This window comes from Terrapene carolina, unplaced genomic scaffold (genome assembly GCF_002925995.2).
Source record: "Terrapene carolina triunguis isolate 2854851 unplaced genomic scaffold, T_m_triunguis-2.0 Scaffold18, whole genome shotgun sequence".
NCBI lineage: Eukaryota > Metazoa > Chordata > Testudines > Emydidae > Terrapene > Terrapene triunguis.
Genome location: NW_020664369.1, coordinates 4,510,735 through 4,530,084, shown reverse-complemented (window position 1 = coordinate 4,530,084; position 19,350 = coordinate 4,510,735). Strand labels below are relative to the sequence as shown.

At 42.7% G+C, this 19,350-nt stretch overlaps 1 protein-coding gene across 1 annotated transcript in view; it reads left to right on the top strand.

The window, feature by feature from the left end:
* LOC112103178 (regulator of cell cycle RGCC) overlaps window positions 1-18,247 on the top strand; it is a 28,121-nt gene extending 9,874 nt beyond the window's left edge. Inside the window, exons 3-5 of the mRNA XM_024194804.3 lie at window positions 12,730-12,843; window positions 16,337-16,399; window positions 17,883-18,247. Of these exons, the coding sequence (XP_024050572.1) occupies window positions 12,730-12,843; window positions 16,337-16,399; window positions 17,883-17,890 (185 nt within the window). The 3' untranslated portion in view covers window positions 17,891-18,247. The remainder of the gene's footprint in view (window positions 1-12,729; window positions 12,844-16,336; window positions 16,400-17,882) is intronic.
* The last annotated feature ends 1,103 nt before the right edge of the window (window positions 18,248-19,350 follow it).

Sequence of the window (19,350 nt, the reverse complement as noted above, 5' to 3'; positions counted from 1 at the left end):
TAAAACTAGAAAGCCATAATAATAATTAGTGATAAGACGGATGTCACAGCTAGGAGTGTGTGGCATGGGTAGGAGCAACCATGTGATAGAACTTTGACATCAGCCTCTAGCTCAGGGATCAGCAACCTTTGGCATGCGGCTCACCAGGGTAAGCCCCCTGGCGGGCCGGGCCGGTTTGTTTACCTGCTGCGTCCCCAGGTTCAGCCGATCGTGGCTCCCACTGGCCGCGTGCCAAAGTGGGTATCAGGATGTGTTAGGAGTGCTGCTTCCAGGATGGTGGTGGTGGTGAGGATTTTAAGGCTTACACCCTTTCTGGAGTGTGTCTTTTGAACGATGCACAAAATACACAAACTGCCCTGGACAGGATGTTTAGGGGAGGGCAAAGATTGAAGCTTCATTATCCCAGCCGTTTCTCTATCCTACATCCAGACTAAACAAAGGCTGATATTTCATAACATAAAAATAATACATAACAAATAGAAGAAATGGGAAGTTGATTGTAATAAATATAAATCAGAAGCTTAGAATTGTAGAAAGTTTATAAGAGATGCAAAGGGACACAAGGAGAAATCTATGGCCTGCAGAGTGAAGGACCATAAGAATGAGTTTAAGTATATTAGGAACAAAAAAAATCCTAACTATGGTATTGGTCCATTACTAGATGGAACTGGTAGAATCATCAGTAATAACTCAGAAAAGGCTGAAGTGGTCAATACATTTTTCTGTTCTGTATTTGGGGGAAAAAACAGATGATATGATTATGATAACACTCTTTCCATTCCCTAGTACAGGGATCGGCAGCCTTTGGCCCCCGGCCCGCCAGGGTAAGCACCCTGGCGGGCCGGGCTGGTTTGTTTACCTGCCGCGTCTGCGGGTTTGGCCAATCGCGACTCCCACTGGCCCCGGTTCGCTGTCCCAGGCCAATGGGGGCGGCGGAAAGCGGTGACCAGCACATCCCTCGGCCCGCGCCGCTTCCCGCAGCCCCATTGGCCTGGGACAGCGAACCGTGGCCAGTGGGAGCTGCAATCATCCGAACCTGTGGATGCAGCAGATAAACAAACTGGCCAAGCCCACCAGGGTGCTTACCCTGGTGAGCCGCGTGCCAAAGGTTGCCAATCCCTGCCCTAGTATCTCAGGAGGATGCTAAATAGCAGCTACTAAAATTAGATATTTTTAAAAAAGAAGGTCCAGGTAACTTATTTGAACAAGAGTTTTATAGGAGCTGCCTGATGAGCGGGCTGGACTTTACTGTTGATTTTCAATAAGTCTTAGAACACTGGGGAAGTTGCACAAAGCTGGAAGAAAGCTAGTGTGCCAACATTTAAATAGGGTAAATGGGATGACGCGGGTTAATTATAGGCTTGTCAGTCTGACATCAGTCCAAGGCAAGAGAATGGAGTGGTTGAATGGGACTCAATTAATAAAGAATTAAAGGAGGGTAATATAATTAATGCCAATCAACATGGGTTTATGGAAAATAGATCTTGTCAAACTAACTTGATATCTTTTTTTCATTGAGATTACAAGTTTCGTTGATAACGGTAATACTGTTGATGTAATATACCCAGACTTCTATATGGCATTTGACTTGGTACACATGACATTTTGATTAAAAACCTAGAATTGTGTAAAATTAACATGGCACACATTAAATGGATTAAAAACTGGCTAACTGATGGGTCTCAAAATGTAATTGTGGACAGGGAATCATTAACAAGCAGTGCGTTTCTAGCAGGCTGCTGTATGGATCGGTTCTTGGCCCTAGGCTATTTAGCATTTTTATCATTGACATGGAAGAAAACATAAAATCATCACTGATAAAGTTTGCAGATGATACAAAAATTGGAGGTGTCATAAATAATGAAAAGGACAGGTCACTGTTGCAGAGATAACTGGTAAACCGGGTGCAAATAAAACAACATGTGTTTTAATATGATCAAATATAAATGTATACATCTAGGAACAAAGAATGTAGGCCATATTTAAGGGTTGGGGGACTCTATCCTAAGGAGTAGGGATTCTGTAAAAGATTTGGAGGTTATCTTGGATAATCAGCTGAACATGAGCTCTCAGTATGATGCTGTGGGCAGAAGGGCTAATGCGATCCTTGGATATTGTAGTAGGGTGTACTAGACCTTTTAAGAATAAAGAAGTCCAGAAGGCCCCATTCCAGGTCTTGGAATGAACAAGAGACCAGAAAATAGCATGGTCGTGGAAGAGAGGAAGCTGTCTTGGGGATTTATGAGTTGGATCCTGGGTGGGGGATGGCGGGCAGGGGGTAAAAACCCCAGGACACTGTTCCTTTAAGGGCCCAAGATCAGGAGCCCTGTTGTGTAGGGTGGAGCAGGGCTCCCCTCTCTTCCAGCCAGTCGAAAGGAGCTCTGTGGAGGAGGGCAGTATATAGACTGTCTTCTTCCTCAGAACAAGGGAGACACTGACAGGAGAAGGAAGCCAAACCAAATGGGTTTAGCTCCAGTGAAAAAGTGCTAGGACTTGTGGCTTTAGGTGGAGCAGACTGACAGAGGAAGAGCTCTGGGTGTGGCAGCAGAACCAGAGCTAAGTATGAACTGTTGAATTACATAAGAACGGCCATACAGGGTCAGACCAATGGTCCATCTAGCCCAGTATCCTGTCTTCCAACAGTGTCTGATGCCAGATGCTTCAGGGGGATGAACAGAACACGGCAATTATTGAGTGATCCATCCCATCATTCAGTCTCAGCCTCTGGCAGTCAGAGGCTTAGGTACATGCCGAGCATGGGGTTGCATCCCCGACCACCTTGGCTAGTAGCCACTGATGGATCTGTCCTCCATGAACGTATCTAATTATATTTTGAACCCAGCTATACTTTTGGCCTTCATAACATCCCTGTCAATGAATTCCACAGGGTGACTCTGTGTTGTGTGAAGAAGTAATTCCTTTTGTTTGTTTTAAATTGCTGGCTATTAATTTCTTTGGGTGACCCTTGGTTCTTGTGTTATGTGAAGGGGTAAATAACACTTTCTTATTCATTTTCTCCACACTGTTCATGCTTTTATAGATCTCTATCCTATCCTGCCCTTAGCTGCCTCTTTTCCAAGCTGAACAGTCCCAGTCTTTTTAATCTCTTCATATGAAAACTGTTCCATATCCTTAATCATTTTTGTGACTCTTCTCTGTACCTTTTGCAATTCCAATATATCTTTTTTGAGATGGGGTGACCAGAACTGCATGCATTCAAGTTGTGGGCATACCATGGATTTATATAGTATGATATTTTCTGTCTTATTATCTATCCCTTTCCTAATGATTCCTAACATTGTTAACTTTTTGACTGACGCTTCACATTGAGCAGATATTTTCAAAGAATTATCCACAATGACTCCAAGATCTCTTTCTTGAGTGGTAACTGCTAAGTTAGACCCCAGCATTTTGTATGTATATTTGGGATTGTTTTCCAGTGTTTTTTACTTTGCTTTTATCAACATTGAATTTCATCTGCCATTTTATTGCCCAGTCACCCAGTTTTGTGAGACCCCTTTAACTCTTCACAATCTGTTTTGGACTTAACTATTTTGAGTCGTTTTGTACCATCTGCAAACTTTGCCACCTCACTGTTTATTCCTTTTACCAGATCATTTATGAATATAATATATTGAACAGCATTGGTCCCAGTACAGATCTTTGAGGGATTCTGCTACTTACCTCTCTCCACTGTGAAAACTGACCATTTATTCCTCTCCCTTGTTTCCTATCTTTTAACCAGTTACTGATCCATGAGAGGACCTTCCCTCTTATCCCATGACTGCTTACTTTGCTTAAGAGCCTTTGGTGAGGGACCTTGTCCAATGCTTTCTGAAAGTCCAAATACACTATATCAACTGGATCACTCTTGTCCACATATTTGTTGACCCCCATAAAGAATTCTAGTAGAATTCTGAGTATGAACTTGATATTGGGGAGTCATTGAGGAGTGTTTGGATTATTTTGTGATTAAGAACTCTGAAGACTGTGTGAACTCTATTTGATGTTAAACCAGCCCCAGTTAGGGGTGCTGTGAGTCACAACAGAAACTGTGTGAAATGCTTAAGGGGCCTGCAAGAGGAGGCTAACAAGGCCAAGATGCCTGCAAAGTGACTGTGACAGATCTCTGGGTACCCAGGACTGTGGGTCACCTTGTTAGCCCCTGCCCTCAACATGAGGGAGTAGTAACAGGGTATCAGCTCCTAACACCACCAGCCTTTCAGCCACTCAAGCACTCTCCATTGGGCTATGCTAGTCATATCTATGCCTTGCGGGTTAACAAGAGCTTTCTGTAGATACCTTACATGATACCCCTTATGGATAAATACTCTGCAAGCCATGTTTGGTGTAGTGAGTTTGTCAGGGTTGAGCCAAAAGTTGTTTACAAAGAACAGGGGACCCTTTGCCAAGGGGTTTCTGTGTCACAGTGACCTGTGCTCAGTAAGTGGCTGTTCCGCTATAGATACATAAACAGAGGAATCCCAAGTAGGAGTAGAGAGGTTATTTTACCTCTGTACTTGGCACTGGTGTGACTGCTGCTGGAATACCACGTCCAGTTCTGGTGTCCACAATTCAAGAAGGGTGTTGAAAAACAGGAGAAGGTTTAGAAAAGAGTCAAAGAATGATTAAAGGAATTAGAAAATATGCCTGATAGGAGCTCAGTGTATTTAGCTTAACAAAGAGAAGGTTAGGGAGTGACTTGATTATAGTCTAAAGCATCTACATGGGGAACAAATATGTCATAATGGGCTCTTCAGTATAGCAGAGAAAGGTAAAACATAGTCTAGTGGTTGGAAGGTGGAGCTAGACAAATTCAGACTGGAAATAACAGTGAAAGTAACTGACCATTGGAACAATTTACCAAGGGTGGTGGTGGATTCTCCATCACTGACAATTTGTAAATCAAAATTGGATGTTTTTCTCAAAGATATGCTCTAGGAATTATTTTGGGGAAGTTGTTATACAGGAGGTCAGACTAGATGGTCACAATGGTTCCTTCTAACCTTGGAATCTGAATCAATACAAGTGAGTATTAGAAGTATTCTTTTAACAATGCTTTGCCTAAAATGGCTAGGATGGTTTTCAAGGTAGGAGAAATGCACTCATCTGGCCAATAACTTGACTTTCCACCGGTGAATGGGCAGGTGTATTTTCGCCTACTGAGAATGATAAAACTTGAACTCTTAATGAAGAAACAAGTCATGATAGTACTTGAGATGACTGGAGGATGACAATTCCATTTTGTGGCAACTTTTGAGGTTTAAAAATTTGCTTTTGCTCCATTTGGGAACAAAACCAAAATCTTTAAAATGTTTATGCAAAATCTCTCTCTTTCTCTCTTTGTGCTGGACCCCCAAACCCTTAAAGCTTTGTAGAAGCCAATACAGCTCCATGAAACAGCATATTTTAGTGAAAATGTTCCAACCAGCTCTAGTTAGTAACCATTGCAGAATGGGTTGTCAGTACTTTGACTGCTTGGAAAATGGGGAGAGAGAAAACTACAGAAATTGTTTTATAATTAATCAGTCAAAGAGGGTTGTTAAAAATTCAGATCAGTATATATTTATAAAGAAAAATAATTGTGTGAATAGCCCTAGATCAATTTACAAACTACTAAAGCTCCTGCTTAATTAAAGCTTTTTAATTTATTCAAGTTGCCCTTGCAAGTATTCAGCAAAAGGGGCATGTTATTCGATCTAGTTACCTATAAACTGAACAGAAGCTTGTGAGTTGACATGCTTTAAGCCCTGGTTTGAAATATAACATCCTCTATCATTGTATGTGGTGCCAGGATACTAAAATGAGGACTGTTTGAAAAATACATATAACCCATTCAATTCAGCTGGTTCTAAAAGCTTTAAAACAGAAAATTGCTTGAAATTAGTTGTGGTATTCTTTCCAATTGTAGTGTACTGAAAGTGTTGGTACACCTCTACCCCGATATAACGTGACCCGATATAACACGAATTCGGATATAACGTGGTAAAGCAGTGCTCCGGGGGGGCGGGGCTGCGCACTCCAGCGGATCAAAGCAAGTTCGATATAACGCGGTTTCACCTATAACGCAGTAAGATTTTTTGGCTCCCGAGGACATATTGGGGTAGAGGTGTATTTAGGCATTCTTCTTCACCAGTGTTTCAATGGACTAGACTCTTGGCCTCAGTGCTGTTTATTTGAAGTGCTGTGAGTTATTCGACTTTATTATAATGCCAGTGTTTATGCTGCCATAGTTAAAGTTGTCTGTATCTTCCACTGTAAATATCCTACTCATGGTGCATGTAACTTGGCTATAAAAATGTTGTTCTAGTTGAAACTTTGTCTACAGGCTGATCTCAGGAGGAAACATGTAATGTTTTTAAATGTGACTTACAATCTATTGGGCCTTACTCGATGTACAGTACAACACCAGGAAGACTCACATAATTAGAGGAGCAATGTCAATTGAATTTTTTTTTAGATTGGATAACTTTAAAAAAGGTGTCTGATGGACCACCTTTTAAATAGTGCATTTAGAATTTTGCTGCAAGCATCTCAGAACTCTGCTCTAATCACAACTGTGACATTTCAGGTGGATTGCATTTGATTTGGAAAAGTTGGGGTGGAAGTATAGGAGTGAAGAAGTCAAACTGAGATCATAAAAGAGGGCTAGAGATAAGCAACTATCCCTAGCCTTTTGAATGGGGAAGCCCCGAAGATGACTTTCATGCTGGTAAGCTGCATTCCCACTTAACGTATGTTGTTTGAATGCTGCTATCTGGAGAGAACTGTGGTGAGCCTGTTGCACTGCATTGCTGGACCAGCCTATGGAGTTGGTAGGAGGCCTTGTCTACCTTGAATAGGAACTGAGCTGGCAGCCTGCACTGCAGTGGCAGCAGGGCCGGCGCAACCCATTAGACGACCTAGGCGGTCGCCTAGGGCGCTACAATTTGGGGGGTGGCGACCGCGGCTGTATTTTGGCTGCGGGACCTTCCGCCACCTCTGTGGGGGGCGGCATTTCGGGGTGGGACCTTCCGCCGCCTAGGGCAGCAGAAAAGCTGGCGGTGCTCCTGAGTGGCAGCTCTGAGACACCAGGAATATGTAGCTGGTGGAAGAGGAGCAAGCAAATATGCTGGGAGCCCTCCATGTGTTTTCTCTGCATGTACCTCAGCAGAGGAGGGAGTTAAAGCTACCATGAGAGGAGCAAGCAGACAGAACCAGCATGAGATTTAGGCCTGGTCTAAAATTTAGATTGACCTAGCTACATTGTTCAGGGCTGTGAAAAATTTTGTGCCCTGTGTGACATAGCTAGGTTGGCCTAACTTCCACCATGGATGCAGATAAGTCAACAGAAGAATTCTTCATAGGGTCTTCTAGCCACTACCTCTCAAGGAGGTGGATTTACTACAGTGACATAAAAACCCCTTCTGTTGCTTTAGCAAGTGTCTATGCTACAGCAGTGTAGCTGCAGCAGTGGCACTGTAGTGCTTGTAGTGCAGTCATGCCCAAGGAAACACCAAAAAACAAGCACAACTAAATCATCTATAGGCATCCAACTTAAGCAGAATCACCATCTGCACTGAGCAGCATTGCCCTAAAGCATAATGAGGTTTAAATTTGTTTCCTGGGAGATGTCCTAATTAAATGAAGTGCATTACTGAATTCAGATTAAAATGTTAGTTTGGTAGAACTACATTTTTCTGGTTGTTGGCTCCTAATGTGGGAGCTGGCAGCTCTTGGTATCTTCAACACAATAACAACTCTTCCATTCACTGGAACTGTGACTAATACTTTTCAAGAACTGGGTGTCATGGGGCCATTATTATGAAAAGAAGTACAGGTCCCCTAGCCTTAGAGAAGTGTTGATGTTGAAAAAAACTAAAAGCTTTGCCCCACATCTCAAACCAAATAACATTTATAAGGGGATTAGACCTATTGCTTTTCCATAACACATTCAGCCTTTCTCCACAAGTCATAAAATAAGAGTGCAGAATATCATCTCTGGAGGAGGTATCATGGGGTTGGCATCTCAGAGCCCTGTATAAAAGAACTCTATTAAAAAAATTATCCAAAGACACAAGATCTAAAAAAGCAGAAGGCGCAATATCAAGAGTTATAGGCAAAGGAAATGAGATGTTTATAGTTGAATTTTGAATAAAGGTAGAGTAGATTAGGCAGAAAGAGGGAGAAGAAATTTGTCAGAGGTAGAAACAAATGACGTTTCACTCCCCTGTGGTGGTCAGATTGTGTGAAGTGTCAGAAGCGGCTGTTGCTAATAATAGTGGCTGATGTGCATCTCTTCTCTCAACGTAATTTTGCATACTGCCTTAGATTACCACACATTGTATTTATTCAGCATTGACATTGCAATTGCAGTGTTACACCCTGACCCTGCTTTTGTGGGGCGTTGTTTGCTCCACAAGTTTGCTACACGTTTTTTAATGGTATTTTTAAAACAGTTCAGTCTAACATTTTTTTCTGGCCATTGTGAATCAGGCAAGGCACATGAGGACTTCAAATTAGGTTGGGTAACTACTGAATTTGATGGAATTAAACAAGGGATAAATTTGGCACACTGTGACATTTCTCTCTCGCGCTTATTCTGGACTGTGTCTGATGGTTCTTCCAGAAATTATTTGTCTGAGGGCGCAGACATTTACCATACGTGTAGTTTGACATCTATATTTAAGGAGGGGCAGCTCCAGTCAGGCCAACGGGGATGCCTGTGTGTGTGTGGCAAATTCCGTGCCTGCCCACAGGGGTGCCATTTCAGATTTTGGGGGGGGGGGGCAGCGTCAATTTTAACTGTAATTCCAGGGGCTACTTAGGCAACTGAAAACTCTTGTATTTTGGCAGATAATAACTTAGAAATTATCTGACAGGAGCACTGTATCTAATTCCTATATCAAGAAAGAAAATTAAATAAATATTAGACCCACTCAGCTCTAATACTAATGTGTTCTGACCAGTGTTCCCTCTAATTTTTTACGTCCATGTGCGGAATGAATTTTGTTATGTGCATCAATATGGAGGTGCACCTTCATATTGGTGCACATAGCAAATTCATGTGGTGGGGGTGGAGCCGAGGGTTTCGGAGTGTGGGAGGGGGCTCAGGGCTGGGGCAGAGGGCTCCGGGATGAGGGCTCTGGCTGGGGTGCGGGCTCTGGGGTTGGGCTAGGGATGAGGGGTTTGAGGTGCAGGAGGGGGCACAGGGTTGGGGCAGGGGGTGAGGGATCCAGCTAGGGGTGAAGGCTCTGGAGTGGGGCCTGGGATGAGGGGTTTGGGGTGCAGGAGGGAGCTTAGGGCTGGGGCAGAGGGTTAGGGTGCAGTGGGGCGTGGGCTCTGGGGTGTGGCTGGGGATGAGGGGTTTGGGGTGCAGGCTGCCCCGGGGCTGTGGTGGGGAGAGAGGACTCCCCCCAGCTCTCTCCCCAGCTGCGGCAGCTCCGGCGGTGCTGGGCTGGGCTGAGGAAGGGGCCCCACTCCCAGGCAGCTCCGGCGGTGCTGGGCTGGGCTGAGGGCTCCTCTCTCCCAGCTGTGGCAAGTCCGGAGCAGGTCCGTGCTGGGGCCAGCAGGGAGAGATGCCGGTTCTGACATTTTGTGGCAAGTCACTTAAGGGACACTGGTTAGATTTAAAACTTTTAATGTATATTCTTACTCAGATACTCTTACCAGGGGCGGCTCTAGCTTTTTTGCCACCCCAAGCATGGCAGGCAGGCTGCCTTGCCTGTGGGAGGTCCCCTGTCCCGCGAATTCGGCGTACCCCCCGCAGGCATGCTGCCGAAAGCTGCCTGACTACCGCCCTCACAGGGACCGGCAGGGTGCCCCCCGTGGCTTGCCGCCCCAGGCACACGCTTGGTGTGCTGGTGCCTGGAGCCGCCGCTGACTCTTACTAAAGTCAGAAGGGACCATCATGGTCATCTAGTCTAACCTTCTGCACATTGCAGGCCACGGAACCTCATCCACTCACTCCTGTAATAGAACTGTAGCCTCTGGCTGAGTTACTGAAGTCCTCAAATCATGATTTAAAGCAGGGGTCGGCAACCTTCGGCACGCGGCCCATCAGGGTAATCCGCTGGCAGGCTGCGAGACATTTTGTTTACGTTGACTGTCCACAGGCACGGCCCCCCGCAGCTTCCAGTGGCCGCGGTTTGCCGTTCCCGGCCAACGGGAGCTGCGGGAAGCGGCGCAGGCTGCAGGGACCTGGTTTAAAGACTTCAAGTTACAGAGAATTCACCATTTATGTTAGTTTAAATGTGCAAGTGACCCATGCCCCATGCTGCAGAGGAAGGAGAAAAACCCACAAGGTCTCTGCCAATCTGACCTGGGGAAAAATTCCTTCCTGTCCACAGATATGGTGATCAGTCAGACCCTGAGCATGTGGGCAAAACCTACCACGCAGATACCTGGTAAAGAATTCTCTGTAGTAACTCAGAGCCCTCCGTATCTCGTGTCCCTTCTCCAGCTGTTGGGGATTTTTGTTACAGGCAGCCACGGATGGGCCACACGCCATTGTAGGCAGTTCTGTCATACCATCCCCTCCAGAAACTTATCAAGCTCAGTCTTGAAGCTAGATAGGTTTTTTGCCCCCACTGCTCCCCTTGGGAGGCTGCTCCAGAACTTCACTCCTCTGATGGTTAGAAACCTTTGCCTAATTTCAAGCCTAAACTTGTTGATGGCCAGTTCATATCAATTTGTTCTGGGGTCCACATTGATGCTTAATTTAAATAACTCCTCTCCCTCCCTCCTATTTATCCCTCTGATGTATTTATAGGGAGCAATCATATCTCCCCTCAGCCTTCTTTTGGTTAGGCTAAACAAGTCAAACTCTTTGTGTCTCTGCTCATAAGGTAGGTTTTTCATTCCTCAGATCATCCTAGTAGCCTCTCTCTGCATCTGTTCCAGTTTGAATTCATCTTTCGTAAGCATGGGAGACCAGAATTGCATACTGTATTCCAGATGAGGTCTCACCAGTGCTCTGTATAATGGTAGTAACACTTCCCTGTTTCTACTGGAAATACCTCGCCTGAAGCACACCTGGACCGCATTAGCCTTTTTCAAGGCTGCATCACATTGATGGTTCATATTCATCCTGTGATCAACCAGCACACCCAGGTCTTTCTCCTCCTCTGTCACTTCCAACTGATAAGTCCCCAGCTTATAGCAAAAATTCTTGTTGTTAATCCCTAAGTACATGACCTATCACTTTGTACTACTAAATATCATCCCATTTCTATTACTCCAGTTTATAATGTCATCCAGATCTTCTTTTATATTTCAATCCTCCTCTGTATTGGCAATACCTCACAACTTTGTGTCATCCAGAAATTTTATTAGCACACTCCCACTTTTTGTGCCAAGGTCAATAATAAAAATGTTAAATAAGATTGATCCCTGACGAACTTCACTAGTAACCTCCCTCTAGCCTGACAGTTCATCTATCAGTATGACCTATTGTAGTCTCCTCTTCAACCAGTTCCTGTTCACCTTTCAGTGCTCATATTAATCCCCGTCTTCTCCAGTTTAACTAATAATTTCTCATGTGTAGCAAGTGCCTTACTGACATCCAGGTAGATTAGATCTACTGCATTTCTTTTGTCTAAAAAATCAGTTATCTTCTCAAAGAAAGATTTTAGTAACTTTGTTACTACTTTCTGAATACAACAATTGAAACAACTGTAGAATCATAGAATATCAGGGTTGGAAGGGACCTCAGGAGGTCATCTAGTCTAACCCCCTGCACAAAGTAGGACCAATCCCCAACTAAATCATCCCAGCCAGGGCTTTGTCAAGCCTGACCTTAAAAACCTCTAACAAAGGAGATTCCAACACCTCCCTAGGTAACCCATTCCAGTGCTTCACCACCTTCCTAGTGAAAAAGTTTTTCCTAATATCCAACCTAAACCTCCCCCACTGCAACTTGAGACCATTACTCCTTGTTCTGTCACCTGGTACCATTGAGAACAGTCTAGATCCATCCTCTTTGGAACCCCCTTTCAGGTAGTTGAAAGCAGTTATCAAATCCGCCCCTTATTCTTCTCTTCTGCAGACTAAATAATCCCAGTTCCCTCAGCCTCTCCTCATAAGTCATGTGCTCCAGCCCTCTAATAATTTTTGTTGCCCTTCGCTGAACTCTTTCCAATTTTTCCACATCCTTCTTGTAATGTGGGGCCCAAAACTGGACACAGTACTCCAGATGAGGCCTCACCAATGCCAAGTAGAGGGGAATGATCACGTCCCTCGATCTGCTGGCAATGCTCCTACTTATACAGCCCAAAATGCCGTTAGCCTTCTTGGCAACAAGGGCACACTGTTGACTCATATCCAGCTTCTCATCCACTGTAACCCCTAGGTCCTTTTCTGCAGAACTGCTGCCTATTACTTTCTATCATTTAGGCTTACTTTTTGCAGTTCACCAAACTTGGAACAGATCATTTAACTTTAGGAAACACCCTAACAGCCCTTTCTTATCATAATCGCCTGTTAATCAGTCTCTTTATAAACAAAATTCTGACTCCCTGCCTCAGGGGTGCAAGCTGGGAGCAGCACATCTCCTTTCTCCTCTGCTGAACTCATTGCATTGCACACTCTGGCTGCCAGCCTGAGGCTTGCAATTTTGGGGGGGAGGGGCAATGCCCCAGCCATACCCCCCCAAACACCACCTATGATGTTTACATTGTTTTGTTTTGTTACTGTTATAAACTTGCCATGGGCATTGGTCTTAATTTCTAATGCTTAGAATTTGTCTTACAGGTGCAGATTCACTGTACAGAAACAGTTTTAGCTTCAGTGATGAAAAACTTAACTCTCCAACAATGTCAATTCCAACTCCAACTTTACCATCTCCAGCAGTAACTCCTTGTAAAGGTAAATCTCATAGTAACTTTATTTTAAGTGTTTAAGTTTCTTCTGAACTCTGAGTGGTGCAGACTCATCTCTGTAAAATGTTAATCTACTGATATTTAAGATGTGAACAAACTCCTGAGTGTTAGTATTAAGACTACTTCAAACATAAGTCCTACTAGTATCTGTGCTAAACACAATGGCACATTAGGTGCAATGTCTGCAATAACCAGTGGTTCATAGGTGGGCCTGCTAACTGTATTAGCTATGAATCTACAGCATTAAAGGAAACATTAGTTTTTGGCTGATCTAAAATTGTGATGTGTGTTACTAAATACTTCCTTGAATGGGTTTATTTTCACTGTAGAGAACTCATGTTACAACTTGAATGTACACAAAAACGCTTAACTTGAGTGCAGGGGTGCTTTTAATGTGAGTTGTCTGGCCAGTCATGGCAGATGTGCTAACTCAAGCTGTAGCCTAACTTGTCAGCTGCTGACACAATCACTCTTTGCAGTGTCACTGGTCTCGCTTGACCTAGGCTAACTTGAGAAGCCTTAACTTGAGCGCAGATAACTCGAGTTACCTTACGTCTTTTCTGAAGAGTGATGTCTGCACTGCAGCTGGGAGTATGCTTCCCAGTGGGGATAGGCAGACTTGTGTTAGCTCTGCTCGTGCTAGCATGCTAAAAATAGCAGAGTGCCAAAGTGGTCCAGCTAGTGGCTCGGGCTGGCCAACTGAGTTTGTACTCAAGGGGCTAGCCTGAGCCATGCCGCCATGGTCACGCTGCTATTTTAAGGCAGTAGAGCGAGCGGAGCTAGCATGGATCAATCTGCCCATGCTGGGAAGCACACTCCCAACTGCAGGGTAGACATACTCTAAGCCAATGAAAGGAACAGGCATACATTCATGCTACACAGAGCTTTCACATACAGTAGCACCTCAGAGTTACGAACTGACCAGTCAACCACACACCTCATTTGGAACCGGAAGTACGCAATAAGGCAGCAGAGACCAAAAAAAAGGAAAAAAAAAAAAAAACAAATACTGTACAGTACTGTGTTAAATGTAAACTACTAATAAATAAAGGGGAAGTTTAAAAAAAGATTTGACAAGGTAAAGAAACTGTTTCTGTGCTCATTTCATTTAAATTAAGATGGTTAAAAGCAGCATTTTTCTTCTGCATAGTAAAGTTTCAAAGCTATATTAAGTCAATGTTCAGTTGTAAACTTTCGAAAGAACAACCATAACGTTTTGTTCAGAGTTACATACAACCTCCATTCCCAAGGTGTTCGTAACTCTGAGGTTCTACTGTACTTGCTCAAGTATTTTTCCCACCTTCATTTATATTATCTGCATACATGTATGGAGACCTACTGTCACATTCCGGGGTGCAATCCAGACCAGTGAGGGGTTGTCACCACCTGCCCCACAACCTTGGGTGCCTCACAATGCTAGCTGTTGTAGCTCCCCACTGGGCTGCTCACAAACAGTCTGCCAGCATGCAAGTCGCACCCTGAGTGTTTGTGTATAGCAGGGATCAGCAACCTCTGGCACACAGCTTGCCAGGGTAAGCACCCTGGCGGGCCAGGCCAGTTTGTTTACCTGCTGCGTCTGCAGGTTCGGCCGATCGCGGCTCCCACTGGCCGCGGTTCGCCGTCCCAGGCCAATGGGAGCGGCGGGAAGCGGCGCGGGCCTAGGGATGTGCTGGCCCTGGTCCAGCAGCTCTGATCCAAGTAGCCTGTCAGTCACACTCTGGCTTCCACAAGCCTTGGTTACTACTTGCATCCCCAATACACTCCCAGACCTGAATTTTCCCAGACACCTGCGGTCTGCACTGTCCAAACCTCTCCTGGACAGTTCAGATATTAAAGGTCTGTTGCCCCTGTAACGGTCAATATTAAAGTTTACTGCTTTACCTGGAGTTACCAAACAGTTCAGTTTAAACACAACACTGGATTAGTTTAGATTAAAAATAAAACAAGTTAATTTAACTACAAAGAGAGGTTTTAAGTGAGTACAAATATATGGTATTAAATTCAGAAATGGTTACAAGAGAAATAAAGATAAAACGCTTTCTAGTAGCTAAAACATAACAAGCTAGACTTGGTTTAAGGTAAAATCCTTATCACAGGTTCCAAGCAACATGGTTGAGCAACTTCTCAGGTCAGGATCTCACCGCAAAGTCTTAGGTGAAAGAGAGAGTCTGGGGTGTTTTTGCCCCTCACTTTTCTAGTCCAGTCACCCTTTGAAATGCAAATTTCTGAGGATTACCCATAGATAAAGTTCATTCCAGCTGTGAGGAAGCAGACATGGAGTCTCATGGTGAAAGAAGTTCCATGCTGTTGTTTGCTAAAAGGCAGATTGATCTGTTCCTGCTTCCCTTCATTTGTCAAAGGATAGCTACTTGACAGGTGATTGCCAATCAACTTTGATGACACTTGGCTAGAGGTGTCAGCTTGTCCTTTATATTTGAGAAACCAGTTTACTCCTTTCCTTGACTTGTCTGGTAAACACACTGTAGTCATAATTTCAGTTTATGTTCATAACTCTTAGTACGCATTTTGTACACACAGTTTATGTTCATAACACAAGAATATAAATGATCAGTGTGTAGGGTGTGAATACAGAGGTGCTCAGGGTTACACCTACCCATATGTGAACACATATGCTGACATGCCATATATTTAATTTAAATTCCTTACATAAACTAAGCTAAGGCAATATTAAGGCTGTGCAATTGAGCACCCATTTCAGGGAATGTGGAGGGATTTACTTAGGAGGAAAGATAAAAAGCTACATATATGCAGTTTGATTAAGCCATCTAAGGGAAGGTGGGACATAACCTTACAAATATCAGAAGGTTGTAAATAACAAAGAGAAGAATTAACTATTTAACTTGGTATTAGGGGGTAATAATGAGAAGTAATGGGATCCAATTAAGCTGGCAGCAGAGACTCAGCAAAGAATTAGACTGACTATCCGGAAGCTATTTCTGAGAGCAAGGTTTATTTGATTGTGGAATACTCTCTAGAAGGAAGTGATAGAAGCCACTTGCTATATTAAAAAACTGGATTAAAAAACTGAATTTATGTATAAATTCTAGAATACTAGAATACTAGAAATTATACATAAATAACAATTCTTCACTAGAAAGCAGTGGACATCTAACAGTGATGGAAAAAGCGTAACTTCTAATTTTTAAGGAAACAAAATGAGTTTTGCTCTAATGTCATTATGTGAATAATTCCCTAAAATAAAGGAATCAGAATTTTAGGCCAGATATCAGGACAGTCTTTTCTCAGAAGCATTTGGACATTGCAGTAGGACTATTAAAGGAAGATAGGTCAAGGAATCCTCTCTGAAGATAATCAAGAAGAGATTAGATACTACTGGGAATAATGTTGGGAGTTGTCCTTCAAAATTCAAGTGGTTTCTAATGGCCTTTATTTGCCTCAGTGGCAGAGACTTACATTTTTCACTTATAAACAGTGCTGACCGTACTCTTATTTTGCAGCAAAGCTTGGAGACACAAAAGAACTAGAAGACTTTATTGCTGATCTTGACAGGACATTAGCAAGTAAGTAGATTCACTTTGTGTGGTACCTTAAAAATGATGGAAGTCAAAGTATTTACAATACAAAATATCAGTGGAGATGGGGTTGGGGGGTGGGAACAGTATTTTTACATAATTTCCTTTAAAATATTAGAGTTCTTTTTGTGTCTTTTGTTGTGGGAGAAGTAATGGGGTAGAACATGGGGACAGATCTGCCTTTGTCCATGTATTTGTACTTTTAGATCTCCTTAGTCTCCTTTTCCTGCTAGTAGATGCTCTCATTTATCTACTCCCCTCCCTCCTTGTATATATTCCCACTTTTTAGCAGCCAAATTCAACTTGATTTTGACTAGCACTTTCTTACATATAGCATTTTTGGGACATAAAACAAACCATATATCATGAAGTTGCTTTGATAGTGCATCTATTATGCAAGCAAGAGTTCTTCAAAAACTGATTCAACACAGTGAAAAACAGGCTTGTGTTTCATAGTCCTGTAAGTCTAAATAACTGACCAGTAACTATGAATGACTGGTATAAATGTAAATATTAGACTGCTATCATTGTCTTTACAAAATGATTATGGAAAGGAAGTCCATACCTTATACTTTAAATTTAAAAAAAAAAAAATCAGTTGATCTAGTCTCCATTAAATACAGACCAAATTTGTCACTACCTGACAATCTATTATTCAGTTACACTATTCTTTGGCTCTTCATCGGGCTATGGAAAAACACTTCTCTTTTTAAATATTGTGTTACATCTATTCCCCTTCTCACAGTTTGCCTGTGCTGTTCATTTGGGCCATGGTCTTGTATTCCTTTGCATGCAAACAGAGTGTTGGGTCCTCTGGGGCCTAAATAGGCAGTACAGACAAAGAACGAAAGGTGTAACACAAATTGTTTGTTTGTTGTTTTTAAATCCTTTGTTTCCCTTTCTTTGTATTTTTTAAGCCTTAGTTGATTTGCCTTGAGTTTAACTCAAGACAACTTCTTTTATGATCGTAAACTTGTGTTATGATCTGGCTTATTTGTGTTTAGCTCTTGCTGTCTTCTCACTTGTATCTTAATTCTGGCCTAGTTTCACTTATTTTAAGTATTTTCTTATTTACTATCTTTTGCAATGGATCCATTCTAGAGCTATTCATTCTTTACCAGTGAGATTAAATGCAGTGAAAAAGGTCAACTTCAGTCTTATATTACTATCACATATTTTGAGTTCTACTATATAGTTGGGGTTATGCAACAACCTACACTTACTTGTGCAGATGCCTTTGGATACCTAAGATGCCTTTGGATACATTAGAACAGTGATTTTCTTAAACCTTTACAACTTTACAATCTTTATAACTTTTTGGCTTCTATATATATTTTTTGGCTTTCCCCTCTTTCACGTCAGTTAAACAGCAGACAGTTTAAGAAATGGGACATCAAATATGACATTTTGTCAGTGAAACGTAATCTTGTTAAGTGTAGCATTTGGGATCTCTCATCTTTCATGTTTACAGGTATGTGAAGCAAAGGGATTTTTGGCATCACCCCTGTCTACAGATAATTCCTTGAAAGATGCAATGAAGACCTAATGATATGGATCACTGAAAGCCGCTGCCATGTCTGACAACTGTCAACTTTGCTATCCAGCATATTCATCTTCTGAACATAACAATAGTCACCTTCTCTAAGCATTTAACTGATGACATCAGTTTTGTTACTTTGCAGCAGGCAGGATCAGATAACTTAAATGTGCTGATACTATATTTGTTTTCTTAAAAATATAGCTTAAATTTTAATTTAAAATTGCTTTTATGAAAATATATTTGTAATTTTATATAGTTGGAAACTTTAATGCTTTTAATATATTTTTGTATACAAATAAAACCTGAACTGAAATCTAGCTGTTTAAAATCTCTTTGTGGGTTTAAGAAGATTAATTTATTAAGTTTCAAACTCATCTCAGTTCCCGAGATCATGCATCAGATTTTAAAATGTCTGATAACTTATTTCATGATAGGCAAAATAACAAAATGCAGGCTTTATGCAAAACTTTACATTTTTCTCAATTAAAGGGCCAAAGTTGGTTAAATGTGAGTATTACATATTAAATGCCTAGGGAATAGAATCAATTGAGCCAAATGCTGATCTCACACTAGAATAAGTCTGGTATAATTCTACAGACTTCAATACCCCTTAGATGTGTGTGTGTGTGTGTGTGTGTGTGTGTGTGTAAGAGCTTTCAAGCCCTATCTAAGAGACCCCCTTAATGAACTTACAAGCTTTGGTGGTGTCATTTAAATGTTAATATTATTGAATGCACCACTCTAAATCAAACACTGATTGGGAGCCAACACACTTAGGCCAAGATATTTAAAGATGCTTAGGCGGAGTGGAGCAATGCCTAAGTGACAATCCCATTGACTTTCAGTAAGATTTAGGCTCCTACGTACCTAAGTCACTTTTCAAAGTGTGACTTAGCCATGTAAGTCACTTATGGTCAGATCCACACAGGTATTTAGGTAACTGCCTTTCTGGTATCAGGGGGTAGCCGTGTTAGTCTGTATCTACAAAAACAACAAGGAGTCTGGTGGCACCTTAAAGACTAACAGATTTATTTGGGCATAAGCTTTCGTGGGTAAAAACCTGTGCCTGTGCCTGCCACTGCCTGTAGGCACCTTAATTTGTTGCTTGTCAGCATTCGCAAAGCCACCTAAGCATTGATGCCTCCCCACAGCTAGTGAGCCCTTACTGAAGAAGAGGCCCCAAGTAGGATTCTCAAAGTGGATGGGGGAATCAGGGCTGGCATTATGACATAGAAAGCAGGGCAATTGCCCAGGGCCCCACACCAGAGGGGGCCCCCACAAAACTAAGTTACGAGTGGGGGAGAGGGGCTTGGGCTCAGGCTTCAGCCCCAGACGGTGAGGCTCCGGCTTCGGCAGGGTGGGGACCCACTCCTTAGTTTCTGCCTTGGGCCCCAGCGAG